The 14,406-nt window shown below is 40.6% G+C and overlaps 2 protein-coding genes across 7 annotated transcripts in view; both read right to left on the reverse strand.

The window, feature by feature from the left end:
- The window catches only part of kdm4ab (lysine (K)-specific demethylase 4A, genome duplicate b), a 37,980-nt gene extending 34,054 nt beyond the window's left edge, over positions 1–3,926 (reverse strand). Inside the window, exons 1-3 of one of the 2 annotated variants that reach the window (XM_060906532.1) lie at positions 3,815–3,926; positions 1,319–1,476; positions 544–719 (exon numbers count right to left, since the gene is read on the reverse strand). In XM_060906532.1, coding sequence (XP_060762515.1) covers positions 544–719; positions 1,319–1,453 — 311 coding nt within the window. In that variant the 5' untranslated portion in view covers positions 1,454–1,476; positions 3,815–3,926. Of the gene's footprint in view, positions 1–543; positions 720–1,318; positions 1,477–2,117; positions 2,221–3,814 lie in introns of those variants that run through there. The other variant, XM_060906531.1, reaches the window with a different exon arrangement.
- A 4,508-nt stretch (positions 3,927–8,434) lies between these two features.
- The window catches only part of ptprfb (protein tyrosine phosphatase receptor type Fb), a 202,976-nt gene continuing 197,004 nt past the window's right edge, over positions 8,435–14,406 (reverse strand). For all 5 annotated transcript variants that reach the window (XM_060906535.1, XM_060906537.1, XM_060906533.1 and 2 more), the window contains 5 exons: positions 13,542–13,668; positions 12,557–12,682; positions 11,828–11,982; positions 10,942–11,077; positions 8,435–10,006 (listed from right to left, as the gene is read on the reverse strand). In XM_060906535.1, coding sequence (XP_060762518.1) covers positions 9,938–10,006; positions 10,942–11,077; positions 11,828–11,982; positions 12,557–12,682; positions 13,542–13,668 — 613 coding nt within the window. In that variant the 3' untranslated portion in view covers positions 8,435–9,937. The remainder of the gene's footprint in view (positions 10,007–10,941; positions 11,078–11,827; positions 11,983–12,556; positions 12,683–13,541; positions 13,669–14,406) is intronic.

Below are 14,406 nucleotides of genomic sequence, written 5' to 3' on the forward strand. Positions count from 1 at the left end.
CCCAAAATATGTTCAAATCCGCCAAAATGCACTTAAAACCGCCCAATCTGGCAACACTGGAAGACACGCAGTTCTGTTGTTGTTGATATTCGCCATTTTGGAAGCGTAAAATACCAGGATGCAAATTATGCAATGCCCGTATGTAATCAACTCTCCTCACGCGTAGCGAGTCTACCCCTGTAGCGTTCAGACGGCCCATTTTATATCGGTGCTGCCCCGCAAACTAGCATTTACTCCGGAGTAAATTTCTTAAACCACCTCCCGAGCAGGGTTAGATTTGCACCGGTTTAAGCAGCTTTCAGGGGCTACACCAGGATAACTTTGTACCGTGTGAATGCTCTACCGGGGCAGCCCCAGTGCTACACCGGAGTAAAAGTTGCCGTGTGAACACCCCTATTGAACATCAAGTCGCATTTTAATTCCGGTGCAATTTTTAAGCTTTCAGAAAAAGTTCAGAAACTAGTTGCACATTGGGCCAAGTGAGTGTGTTAATAAGTGCAAGCATTTGTGTTAGAGTGAGCGCGAGTGCTCGTGCAGACTCACTTGTCGCTGTTGGCCGTTTTACGGAACTCCTTCACCGTCATGGGTTTTTTCTGGATGTTGTACTGCGTGAAGAGTCCGGACTGACCCGTCACCACCTGCTGGATCGGCGCCGGGATCAACAAGTCGTCAATGTCGTCGTACGAGCGTCTGGGCTTCCACTCCTTCGGAGGGACAATCTGTGGACGATCGCCACGTAAATCACCGATACCGTACACGTTCATTCACTCCTGCTAGCTAAACTAAAGCACGTCACATACGGCGTTCGCAAAGAACTCCAATCTCTCTTCTGTTCCAATCTCATTTTTAATATGAAAAATAAGATTCATTTAATAGATTAATACTAAAATTAATCATTAGCAGTTTAAGAGATGCACAAGTATTGCTGTCTGGATATTGTGAAAATAATACAATGATTTGTGTCACATCGTTCAGCCTGTACTTTATTTATTCACCTATTTACAAAAACAACTTTCTGTATGCAGCTGCATCAATAAGTTCTACCCTATGCAATTTTTTAAATTGTAAAAAAAAAAAAAAATTACAATTTCAAACATGCTCTTAATTAACGACAAACTTTTTCAGTGCAAATTAAATTCTTAGAAAATTTTTTCCCCAAAGCTTGGAGTTTGTTCCCAAACTGATTCATCGTGCATCTTAGAAACAACGTCAAACACCATGAGGTTTGGTTTTTTTGGGGTCATACTACACACCACCACTAGATTTCTTCCCAATATCCAGCTTTCCAAGAAGAGTTCCTCATGAACGCTGCGTGTACCTTGGCCAGGCCGGCTCTGTGCGCTCCCTGAGACTCCATATACGCGATGTAGCGGCTGAAATTCTTAAACTCCTCCATCGTCGGGTAAAACGTCATGATCCCCTTCGAGGAGGAACACGGTGAGTCGGACGCCATCCTCGCTCCCGGTGGATCCGATCCTAGAACAAGACGCACTTTATTTAGAGCTGAAGAACTCAAATGAAACGACGTGTGGATCCAGTGGAACTCGGGGCTCCAGTTAATTTACACTGAACCTGAAAGACAGACTTTTGTAACGTGGTTTTTACTTCAGGAGTGAAACCCAAGTTATTTTTTGTTTTTAAATGCATTTTCATTTACTCACACACAAACAATGATCAATTTTTTAAATAACTTCAGTTCACCAGAGTTTCCGTACATCTGCGACAGCAAACTGCTCGAGATTTACAAACACAGACAAATCTTTATCAAGATGATACAAAAACCGGATTACTGAAATTTTATTTTATTATAGAAGTTTATTACACTGCTGTATAAAAACCTTATTTTTATACAGCATTTCTAACCTTAGAAATCTTATTTTAATAATTTAAAGACTTTAATAGGACAAAGATGAGTATATTATTATTACTACATTCATAATCTAACTGCAACAAGCCCCAAGTTTATGTATTTGCAAACTCAAGAAGTAATTCATTTTACAGAAAAGCCTTGTTACTAATTTAATTAATTTTCTCAATAATAAAAACCTGATGTTATAAACTGACATTTTGACATCGTCAGAGTAAACAGTAAGTGATTAATGGAGCTTTTCCACTACCAACGCGGCCGAGTTGGGCTGAGCCGTGCCGTGCTGAGTCGGGCTGAGCCGTGCTGAGTCGAGCTGAGTGGGGCTGTTGGAGTTGCATTTCGACTACAACCGCGCTGAACCGTGCTGGCTGGAAGTGGGTGGACACATTGGGTGGAGTTAGCGAAAGTGGGTGGACGTCACGTGATGTCGTTAGGCGGCGCAAACAGTGACATCAGTGACCTTTTAAGCGGTAGTCTCACGACCCGGATAGTAAACAATAAACATGGAGGACATGGAGTCGTTAGTGTTGGACCACTGGCTGGCCTTTCCTCACTTGGGTTAGTTTTCCATCTTCTAGTTTTCTGATCATCTTCTTCGTCGTAATTATTATTCTTCTTCCGGGTTTACGGTGTTTACAGATCCCAGCGTGCTCGCGGGGCGTGTGTGGGCATGTGAGGACACTCCTCTTCACCAATCAGTGCACAGGGGAGTGACTCCTCATGCCCCTAGCCCCACTCGGCTCGGCTGACTTCAGCCCCACTCCAAAACCGTGCGAGTTTTGGTGCTGAGTAAGGCTGAAGCGAGCTCAGTCGTGCTGCTCTGAGGTAGTTGAAACGCGAGCCGTGTTGGGCTGAAGTGAGCTGAAAAAGGGTAGTGGAAAAGGCCCATAAGAGTCAATTCAAAGTTTTCAAGTAAAAACCTCGGCACGTATGGAATCAGACTGGATGTTTAGTTTGGGCTATTTTGTTTGGATGAGCAACGTCTCGTAAATCAGACTGTCCGGCTTCCCAGTGCATTTTCGTAGAATAGTAAATGAATTGCTCGAATCAGGGATGTCGAGGAGGCCGTGGGTGAGTGGCGATGTTCTTCAATTCACTGGTACAGACGCCTGCAGCTGCAGCAACATAATAATAATAATAATAATAATAAACAACCGAGACAATAAAACGTATTATAAATTACACACTATTACGGTGTATAATTATTTAACCCACTGCACATATTCTCATCTCCTCACGTTATGAGTACAGCTTGGATTTAAACAACCCTCAAACATGTCCACTTTTCAAAAGCTGTATATCTTAAATAATTCTTATTTTTTTAAAATTCGATGTATACAACTACTTTTGTCTTTTTTTTAATTATTATTCTTTTACCTTAACTTTTGACTGTTCAAGCACCAACCACCAAAGCAAATCGCTTGTATGCGCGCCTGGACTGAGCAGTAAACTCGGTTCTGGTTCTGATTCTCAGTTTCCTTTTTTTTTTTTTCCCTCAATAATAAAAATCTAACTTCACTGTCCATAAACCACGCCCCGTATTAGCCACACCCCCCAGTGGAAACACGCTCAACGCTGATTGGCTAAAACAAGCGTCTCTTTAAAAAGTCTTACGGCTAATGCTAACTTAGCTTGCTAGCTAGGCCGTGATGCTACACGTCCCGGAAATGAGAAAACATTCACCGGACATTACCGTCACACTTTAAAAGCGCAACAACACGCTGAACTAAACGGCAGAAATGAGAGAAATAAAGACAAAAGACGCTGGAAAGTTTATCTGCAAGCCGACTTTAGCTTCGGCGCGAGCGCCGCTGCCGTTAGCTCGGTGCTGTTAGCGCGAGCTCGCGCAGCTCCGGACGGACAAAACGTTCCGCTCCGTTATTAGCGTCGGGAAGCGCGCGCGCTGATTCCCGGCACGGTTACCGGTGCGGCGGCAGAAATACGCACCGATCGGGACCAAAACGTGTCGGGGAGGAATCCCGCTTCAGGCTCCAGCGGCGTTCAGTCACTCCGCGCAACACCGGACGCTTAACATCCCAAATCCGTAGCCTCCATTAGCTCAGCGGTGCGCATGCGCGCTGCGGATTTGTTTACTATGGCCAGGAGGAACCATAACCAATCACAGCGCAGTCACGTCCTGGGTTGCCAGATTGAGTTGTAACAAAAGAACTCCGTGTTTTTGTGCTCATTTATCTGTTTGTTTGTTTATTTATTTAATCAACAAAATGTCTTTAAAATGATGTTAGAATAGTTATTAGGTCATACATTGGGCCCATATTAACTGTAAAAGGTAAAATGGTTTATCCATCTAAAGGGACCACAATGGAAACAAGTTTTTATGCTTTTTTGTGTCATCCCTGCCACACCTGTACCGTTTTTATTGTACTTTTATGGCTAAATAAATAAACAAACAAACAATATGTATGGTGTTTTCTTTCCACAAATGTATACATTTATAAATTAAAGTCTAAAGCACATGTAAAGAAATGCTGTAAAAGCAAATTTCCCTTCAGGAATAATAATGGAATTAAATTACATATTTCTCATATAAATTGTGTTAAAACACATCCAGATTCTTTTCGTTGTCGTTGTTTTAACGACGTTTTTTTTTTTAATTGAATTTTTATCTCATTTTATTATTTTATTTCTACTATTGTCTAATTCTTATTAATTTTCTTCCCCATTTATTTTATGTAATTTTATTTTCTATTGTTTACTGTTCTGCTTTTACTTCTGTAAAGCACATTGAACTGCCACTGGGTATGAAATGTGCTATAGAAATAAACTTGCCTTGCCTTGTCTTTAAATTATTATTACTACTTAAAATGCATGTCATTTTTTAACTTTTGATTTTGTACTTTTTTAAAACACCACACTATTATTATTATTATTATTATTATTAAGGAAATTGATTATCCATGTGCTTGAATACCAGAAGGGGGGAAAAAAGGTAAAACATATCTTAAAAAAAAAACAAAAAAGTACTGTATTCATAAACAGATTTAGGTCTGAAATATTTAAAATATAACACTATTCTTGACAGACAAAATCTTATGCAGTTTTGTATTGTTGTGTGATTCAACTAATTTTGAAGGTTAAAACAAATCTTTCTAAAAAATGTCTTTAAAAAAGTGTTCATTGGAGTCTGGCACAAAATATTTTATTTATTCAGAGATTTTATGTAATAAAAATAAGTGTGTGATAAGAAATAAAGTGTGTAAGGGTATAACACAGACATGATGCACTGAGTTTAGAGAGCAGCAGAAATCAGAAAAGAAAAGTGATTTGTTTGTGGTTTACAGCTTGTAATTTCCTAAAATCAGCCTTAAGTTTGCTATCACAAAGTGTCAGGTTGAAGTGTAAACGCAGCAGGAAGGAGCAGTAAACAATACTAAAGGAAACTGTCAGTATCGGCGTCGTGGCCCTTTGTTTTTAAAAGTGCATCAGTCTGAAACTGGAGTTTTGAAGGAAATTGTTTTTCTGAGCATCTTGGAGCATCTGACATCGTTCTTCAGGACTCATTTTTCTGTCATTAAAGAGCTCCGTTACATAATTTTCTACTTTCTTTACTGACATACAAACATTTTTCTGTAGAGTTTAATTTTTGATTGGAAAAATAATTCAAAAAATATTTATTTTACTGATCCAGTAAGACAGAAATCATAAAATAAACATTGAAAACAAAATTAGAATAGATTCTAAACAAACACAGGTGTATATATCCCCAAGTGGTACTTGCTAATTTCTTTATAAAATCCATTTCTTCATTTCAGTAAATGATTTACATTGTGTGTTTTGTGAAAGTATTCACCCCGAGGTGTTTTTCCTGTTTTGCTGTAGCTACAGGTCTCTTGAGGTTACAGTCTCTATTAGCTGAGCAAATCCAGCCCCTGGGGCTTTCACACTCTTCAAGATGAAACTGCTGCAGCTCCTTCAGGTGAGATGGGTTGTGTTGGTGTGTAGCAAACTTCAAATCATACCACAGATTCTCAATTGGATTGAGGTTTGGATCTTAACAAGGCCATTCCAAGATATTGAAATGTTTGCCTTGAAACCATTCCAGTGTAGCTTTCTGATGTGTATCAGGCTGGAAGGTGAAACTCTGTCTTAAATCTCTGGCCAACTGAAACAGAGTCACCATCTTTCCTTCAATCCTGACAAGTTTTCCAGTCCCTGCTGATGAAACGCATCCCAACATCATGATGCTGCCACCACCATGCTTCACTACGGGAATGGCGTTCTCAGGGTGATGGGAAGAGTTCGTGGACCGTTTCAGCAAACAGCACACATGGTGAGCAAGAAAACAACTTTCACGATCAGCACTTCCAGTTCTGGACAGCAGGACTTCATCTCCCTTAAAATAAAAAAAACCTTCAAACACGTGACTGGATAAAGATGTTGTAATGTAATAATGACAGTGTTATTATTCTGTCATGAAGAACATCATTTCTTCTCGCGCATCTTGAGAAAGTACCAAAAACACCTGGAACCTTTATTTGGCTGACGGCAAAACACGGTGTTGGAGCAGGAAAAGGTTCTGAAAGGAAAATTCCACCCTGAACATGTTGCTGCTCTATTTTCACTTTGGTTAACGGTTTCCTACATTACCCATAATGCTGTGCTGACAGCAGCACAGTGGGATTTCCTCCTCGTGTCATCTTTACCTAAACAGAGCGATGCGGCGGCGCTTTAGTGTTTTAATCTGTCTGCTCTGCTCAATCAGATCAGCTTCCAAAGCTTCAACTTTCACACAAATACCATCACCATGATGTAGGTGGCTAATTAACCAAACTGATAGAACCGCACTGCATTCTGGGAAATTGAGTCCAGCGTTCGTGTCGATGTCTCCCGTAGTTCTACACTGGATTTCCGATTAACACGACACTCTCACTCTTTTTGTTTCTCAGCATTAATGGGCAAAACCCTGACCCGTTTGAGATCATTGAAATTTTTATCTCCATAGTAACTGCACCAGTAATAACAAAGTGACACGGAACCACTAACGCCTGATACAACAAATCGGCACAATATATCCACTCCCCGGCCACTTTAATAGGAATTTGTTGTTGATTGTAAAATCCTTCTTCTTGGCTGCAGGAGTGGAAGCCAATGTGTTCTTCTTTCTGCTGTTGCATGCTGAGATGCTTTTCTGCTCACCACGGTTGTAAAGAGTGATTATATGAGTTACTATATCCTTCCTGGCAAAAACAAACAGACTTCAAACCACCTCAAATCTGTCCATTTTCTGATCTCTGCCCTCTCTCATCAACAAGGCGTTTGTTTCCACACACAGAACTGTCGCTCTGCACCATCCTGTGTAAACTCTAGAGACTGTTGTGTGTGAAAACCCCAGGAGATCAGCAGCTTCTGAAATACACTGTAAAAAAAGAATAGTTGAGAATACTTGAAATTTCAAGGCAACAGTCTGCATTAAGAATTTTATGTTTTGCCAACGATGTGCCCATGATAATCCAAACTATGATAAAACTGTTATCTTTATTAAGAATTCTTAATTAAGTCAATTTTCAATTCCTCATTCTGCCAACATAGATTTCTCTTTTTGCTGAACAGTGGCATTCACAGTAGTACAAAAAGGCAGTTGAGGTTATCAGACTTTTTTCACCTTTATTTGGATAGGACAGTGTAGAGACAGGAAATGAGCGGGAGAGAGGGATGGGGAGGGATCGGGAAATGACCTCGGGTCGGAATCAAACCCGGGTCCCCGGATTTATGGTATGGCGCCTTATCCACCTGAGCCACGATGCCATACCTGCAACGTGGGTTTTAAAAACTTTATTTCAATATTGAAGTTTTGTAATTGTGTAGAACAATGAAAAAAGGCATGTATAGTTTAATGATAAATTGTGATAACCTTGGGGCGTCGTGGCTCAGGTGGATAAGGCGCCATACCATAAATCCAGGGACCCGGGTTTGGTTCCGACCCGAGGTCATTTCCCTCTCTCTCTCCCGCTCATTTCCTGTCCCTACGCTGTCCTATCCAAATAGAGGTGAAAAAAATTGTGATAACCTCAATTGCCTTTTCGCCCTACTGTGAATGCCACTGTTCAGCAAAAAGAGAAATCTATGTTGGCAGAATGAGGAATTGAAAATTGACTTAATTAAGAATTCTTAATAAAGATAACAGTTTTATCATAGTTTGGATTATCATGGGCACATCGTTGGCAAAACATAAAATTCTTAATGCAGACTGTTGCCTTGAAATTTCAAGTATTCTCAACTATTTTTTTTTACAGTGTACTCAAACCAGTCCATCTGGCTCAAACCAACACCCATACCACAGTGAGATCACGATTTTTCCCGTTCTGATGTTTGAACATTGTGGACATTAACTGAAGCTCCTGGTTTGTATCTGCGTGATGTTCAAGGGATCGGCTGATTAGAGAACCGCAGAAAACAGAACAGCAGGTGGACAGGAGTTTGTTTTGTTGTTGTTTTCCAAGGTGGAATTTTCCTTTAATTAAACCATTTTATAGATTTGAGAAAAACAAATGACACCAAAGGAGACTTCAGACTTCAGTGTTGTACAAAAAAAAAAAAAATCCCCAAAACAATTATTCAACTTTATTAACATCAAGTTTTTGAATTCCAGTTTTTTTCTTCTTATTATTAACAAATAGAAAACAGAGTGCGTATACAACAGAGTTAAACCCCTACAGCACGAACCATTCACAAGGTATAAAGGAAACTTTTGGCCAACGTAGTGTGTGGTTATAATCAGGCCTCCGCTGTGCTTCATCAAAGAGAACACACTCACACTCTCACACACACCCACACGTGCGGGTGTGTGTTAGGATTAATACAGTAGATATTACTTTTCGCAGGATTAATACAAATTCACCTCCAGCAGTCTCTGTAGTTGGTACGTCCTGATCGCGTTCGTCCGGAGAATCGACGACTCGACTGATCATATATCTGTAGCTGTATATATACTGTATGAATAATATTTATAATTTCTCATATTTATATGCATATATTTATATTTTTATATATTTATTTATATATATATATCTATATTTCTGTATAAAAAGTTCACTTGTGGAGCAGGTAATACTGTACACATGGATGAGAAGTCAGACTCAGGATCAAAACGTATCATTTTATAGATTTTTACGCCTTGTACAGGTGTGCGCCGATAATCAAATACGCCGTACATCACGATATTTAACACGCGATTTCGTTAGCAAACATTCCGCAGAAGGAGGTGGCAGTCACATGACCCAGCTCCGTCCAATCAGCAGGATTAGCGTGAGCAGTTACAGAACCAGTGGATGGAGGTGGAGATTAATTATTTAAAACTGGAACGAACAAACAAACGATGTTGAGATTGTGATAAAACTTATCGTGATGTAAAAAGAATATCAAATATCAGCGCACACCTTTACGCACGAAACTCCGTCGTGGCGTGTGTTTAGTGTTACTGTTTGCTGTAAATCTCTCTGTTGATTTTTTTTTCCCCTCTTCAATATTTTCTTTCCTACAAAGAAACAGTTATTTATAATAACAAAGATTACAAATCATATAAAAAAGAAAAAAAACCCACAACAAAACAGCGTTATGAATTAAATCCGACAGCAGCTCTGAGAACAGTGGTCCTCTTGGATTAGTACGTGTTAAAGTCACACACTCTGTGCGCTAAAATAACCAGAAATGACAAGAACAGGAAACAAATTTACAATTAACATTAAATAAAAAAGGAAACAGTACCGTTTTGTGGGAAAGGAAAAGGCGCCGAGGCCGTTAAGACGAGAAAGGTGTTAAAGGATTATTAAAACATTAAAATATTCTAAATAAAAGTCAGAATAAAATTTAAGGATTACAAACAAACGAACAAACAAAAAAACGCTACCAGTAGCTGTTTGTGTGTGTGTGTGTGTGTGTGTGTGTAATTAAGAATTTAGAGCTGCTGAATCTGAATGCAAGCCAGTCAGGAAAGAAGCTGTGCTGTGTGTCAGACCTCTCTCACTCACACACACACACACACACTCCAAAATGTTTTTTCTTCTTCTTCTTGTTTTTTTTTTAGATCCCGGTAGCTGAAGTCCCGCAGCGTTACGTTGCATAGTGGTCGAAACTCCCCAGATACTCCAGAGCTGCTCGGTAACACAGCTGGTACTGGTCCTGATAGGGAAAACACACACACACACACACGGTGGAGTTAATGTTCAGTTCATTTCTCATTACACAAGTCCTCATAAATAATAATGAAATAATCAACACAGCTGTTTTCCAGGAAAAAGAAAATAAAACAAGTAAAAAAAATATAAAAAAAATCACAGGGGCATTTCGACATCCGTCAAAAACAAACGACTTGCTATTTTAGTTAAATTTAACGAGAACGGCGTCTTAATGAGGGATCAGTATTTCAGTATCTCAGTGTCGAGCCGATACCAGCAACAAAAGGTGCGTCAGATATCAGTGGGAAAAATAAATAAATAAATAAATAAGATTGGATCTTGTAACAGACGGAAAAGTTTGAACCGAGTTTGGAAAAGATTTGATTTGGAACTAGAAATGTTTACACACAGAGATTTTTATTCCAATGACACTTTATGATACTGATTTACGATATCGCAGTGCTTAAAAATACCGGTTTAAAGCCGAGGTTTCAGAGAAAACAGCGGCGGGTGGACATCCTGTCGGCTCACGCTCGAGGTTTCCGTATCGTTATCGGAAAAGAAAACGTCGACCCGCGCCATCGTTTAAAACATTCACTCATTTTAAAGTTTGTGAATTTGTGCATCAATTTGTAATAATAAAACTAAACCATCCTCATTGTGCAATTACGGTAAAATAATCAACAACGGTGTGGTGTGGGAGTACAAATCACATCCTGAAACGTTTTATTCCTCTTACACCACAGCACAGCAATTTAACGACGACAATTTCTTTGTTTATTAAAAAACGACATGTTGAACTTCTTATCCATTTATAGCTGCATTTAATGTGACACGAAACAAGTTATTTCCTCTTCTCACTGAGCAGCTACAAACAGACGTTCTCTCAGGAGTCGAGCGGAGGAGTCGAGGGGAGGAGTCGAGGGGAGGAGTCTATACCTCGGTCTGCACCATGGCAGGTCTCTGAGTGCGCAGAGTTTTAACCGTCTGGAATAAATCCACCACTCCTTCATATCTCATCCTCTCCAAAACGATGCTGAGAGTGATGAACACTCCGGTCCTGCCTACTCCCGCACTGAGGAACACACACACACACACACACACACACACACACACACACACACACAGAATTATAGCACTCAAGTTAGCATCAGTTGTCCAAAACCAGTACATTTTCCTTAAGAATACTTTTTGCAGAAAAAAAAAGCTTCATGAATATTAATTCATCTCTTCATTCCTCCTGCTTTTAGCCAATCAGAACGCACTTCACATCAGAACGCACTTCACTGGAGTTTTGTTTAAAACTCCAAGTTGAAAATCTGACATCTGATAAAACCAAGACTTTAACGATGAAATTACAAACTAACTTTGAGGATGTTACGATCTTTTTAACCTCGCGCTGGAGCGACGAGATGAAAAGATCCCAAATCTCAAGACCTGTGAATTCACACTACAGCACGTATCACCATATAAAGTAGAGTGGTGCTGTGTAAAAAAAAGTTCAGTGATTTGATTGTTTAATGTCTTTTATTAAATAGGAAATAATTTTTTTACTAATCTGTAGCTACTGATTTTAAAATGAATCATTATTTTTAGCATTTCATTTTCAAATCAGCCTCAAGGAGTTAAAATATATATTATTAAAAGTGTTATTAAAAAATACTGATGATATTGTGACAATTTATTACAATATCATTATTATATCATCGTATCGCTCAGCCCTAACTCAACTCTCTAAAATAACTAATTTATTTACATGAAGTGCTGGTGTTAAGAGCTGAGTGTTTAATTGTTGTGTGTGTGTGTGTGTGTGTGTGTGTCCTACCTGCAGTGCACAGTGATTGGTCCATCCTGGCCGAACTGCTCCTTGGTTTTATGCACTTGGCCAATGAAATCGATGAATCCCTCGCCCGTCTTCGGCACGCCCTGCTCCGGCCAATCAGTGAACTGAAACTGGCGGATCGTCCGTGATTGGCCGTCCTGAGGAGCGTGAAGAAACGGGGACGTTTTTATTTTTGGAAAATTACATTGGGATGCACAAAGAAGCTTTTAACCAAACACACACACACACACACATCAGCTGGAGTTTATCTCCATCAGAGTGAAACACCAGAGCGCCTCCAGCTTCTGTATAAATTGTGTGTGCATATGTGTGTGTGTGTGTGTGTGTGTGTGTGCGCGCATGCTCATGTATGCATGCATTAAAGCTTCTAGGGCAAGAGAGTGATTAAGACATGAACAAGTGAGTCAGAGTGAGACAGAATGACAAAGAGAGAGAGACAGACAATGAGACAGGGAGAGAATGAGACAGGGCAAGAGAGAGAGACAGGAAGAGAGAGTGAGACAGAATAAGAGGAAGAGAATGAGACGGAGGGAGAGAGAGAGAGACAAGGAGAAAGAAAGAGAGAGAATGAAACGGGGAGAGAGAGACAGGAAGAGAATGAGATGGGAGACAGAGAGAGAGAGAGAGAGCGCAAGACAGTATGAGGCAGAACGAGGCAGGTGGAATGGTAGAGTCGTGGAGGCAGCGGTGGAGGCGGAGCATGTCTCGTACCCTGGCGTCGGTGACTTTAAACTCTCTCAGGATGTACTGAGGCATGTTGTACTCAGCCATGGGATCGACCACGAAGTACTGATAACGGGCGGAGCGCTCGGCCGGCCAGTACTGATGACACTTCTCCTGCACACAGACAGACAGACAGACAGACAGACAAAGTGAGTGTTGGATTAAAAACCCATCGTTCAGTGACACTCAGTCCGTTCTCACGTCTCCACTCTGACATTTACTGTGTGATAAAGAAACTCTCTCTCAGTGGGACGAATCTCATCACACTTTCACTCCTCAGAGACCAGACGGATTCTTACGCCCAGTGGCTCCATGACAAACACGCCCGGAGTGCTATTTAACCCCCGAGTGACCGGGCGTCAGGTGATTTTATTTATATACGGATCGTCTCTGAAGGAAAAGCGCACGCTGTAAACACACATCTCCAAAACAATCATACAGCTCTGGAGAAAAGCTGATCAACTCGTACCCCAAACACAATGTCAAGGCTCCGCATCGAGCTCGTACGTTTCAGATTTTTCACAGAAAAAAACCCCAAAAACAAAAAAACGTAATCACTGGAGAGAAATGCAGCTCCATGAGCATTCAGAATGTTGCCAGATTTGTTAAAAATCTGCATTTTGGTAGAAAATCGAGTTGGGTCGAAAAAAACAAGCAAATTATATCGTCTTAGCAAGTGAGTGTATTGCAAATGTATCTAATATTTCTTATAAAGAGATTATTATCAACCAAATATAAGTGTGTTAAACCTATTAAACAATATTTTAATCCATTTTTATAATGTTTATTATTTCTAGAAAAATATTAAAGAACAAAACAATATTTGCGTAAATATTTCAGCCCGAGTTACAGCTCGACTGAAGAACTAAAACGACGCACAATTCAGATGCCTATGTTTGAGGATTACGTGTACGACGTTTTCAGGACTACGAGGTTTCGTTTAGCGTTCATCCACTGCCGTGTGGTTTCTTACCCGCCCCATCTCACGGAGTTTGGTCAGCATCACCACAATGGTGGAGTTGTGCTCCCATAGCATCCTCCAGAAATCCTCCGTGGTCTCAGCCAGAGGACCCTGAGTGGCGATGTACGCTTTCTGCTGTCTATAAAACACACACAAGGCAAGACACATCCGTATTTTTTTATTTTTACATCAATTAGCCCCACCCCCACCCTATTCGCACCCATGACAATGAGACAGGGGGGAGAGAGAAAGAGAGAGAGAGAGAGAGAGAGAGTGAGACAGAATGAGACATGGAGAGAGAGAGACAGACAGAATGAGACAGAGAGCTCCGCCTTCTGGATCTCCAGTGGCGTGCAGAGTTGGCGGGTTCCATTTAAACTGGGAAGTTGAAATTTCCGAGTCAGAAAGTTCAACTGGAACACCCCGAGAAATCGGACTCGGGAAAGTCGGAAAAGCCTCACGGACGCCGACCTCAAAATCCAAGATGGCTGCTCTGTACATCAACAGTACGTGAAGTCTGTAGTAATGTAGTGTTTATCAGCATTCTGTCTTATTTGTGTCTCATTAAATCAGTCGTACACGCAGTGCTGTCCAACGTCTGTCTGTGGACATGTTGCTACGGTGTGTGTAATTCGCGGTTATCAAGTGGTGTTGCTAACAATGGCTAACCTGGCTAGAGCACAGCAACGTCCCCCATCCCTCAATTAAAATAAATAAATAACTGGAAGTGGGGGGAAATTTGATCTATAGTCGTCTATATTCTGAAAGAGCCAGCACAACAAAGGTTTTCCTGGTGGCGTCCATCTTGGCTTTCCGACTTCTTGTCCTGGAACATGGTTAATTTGGGCGATGTCATTCCCAGCTCCAACTTCCGAGG

Source organism: Neoarius graeffei, chromosome 23 (assembly GCF_027579695.1).
Source record: "Neoarius graeffei isolate fNeoGra1 chromosome 23, fNeoGra1.pri, whole genome shotgun sequence".
Classification (NCBI taxonomy): domain Eukaryota; kingdom Metazoa; phylum Chordata; class Actinopteri; order Siluriformes; family Ariidae; genus Neoarius; species Neoarius graeffei.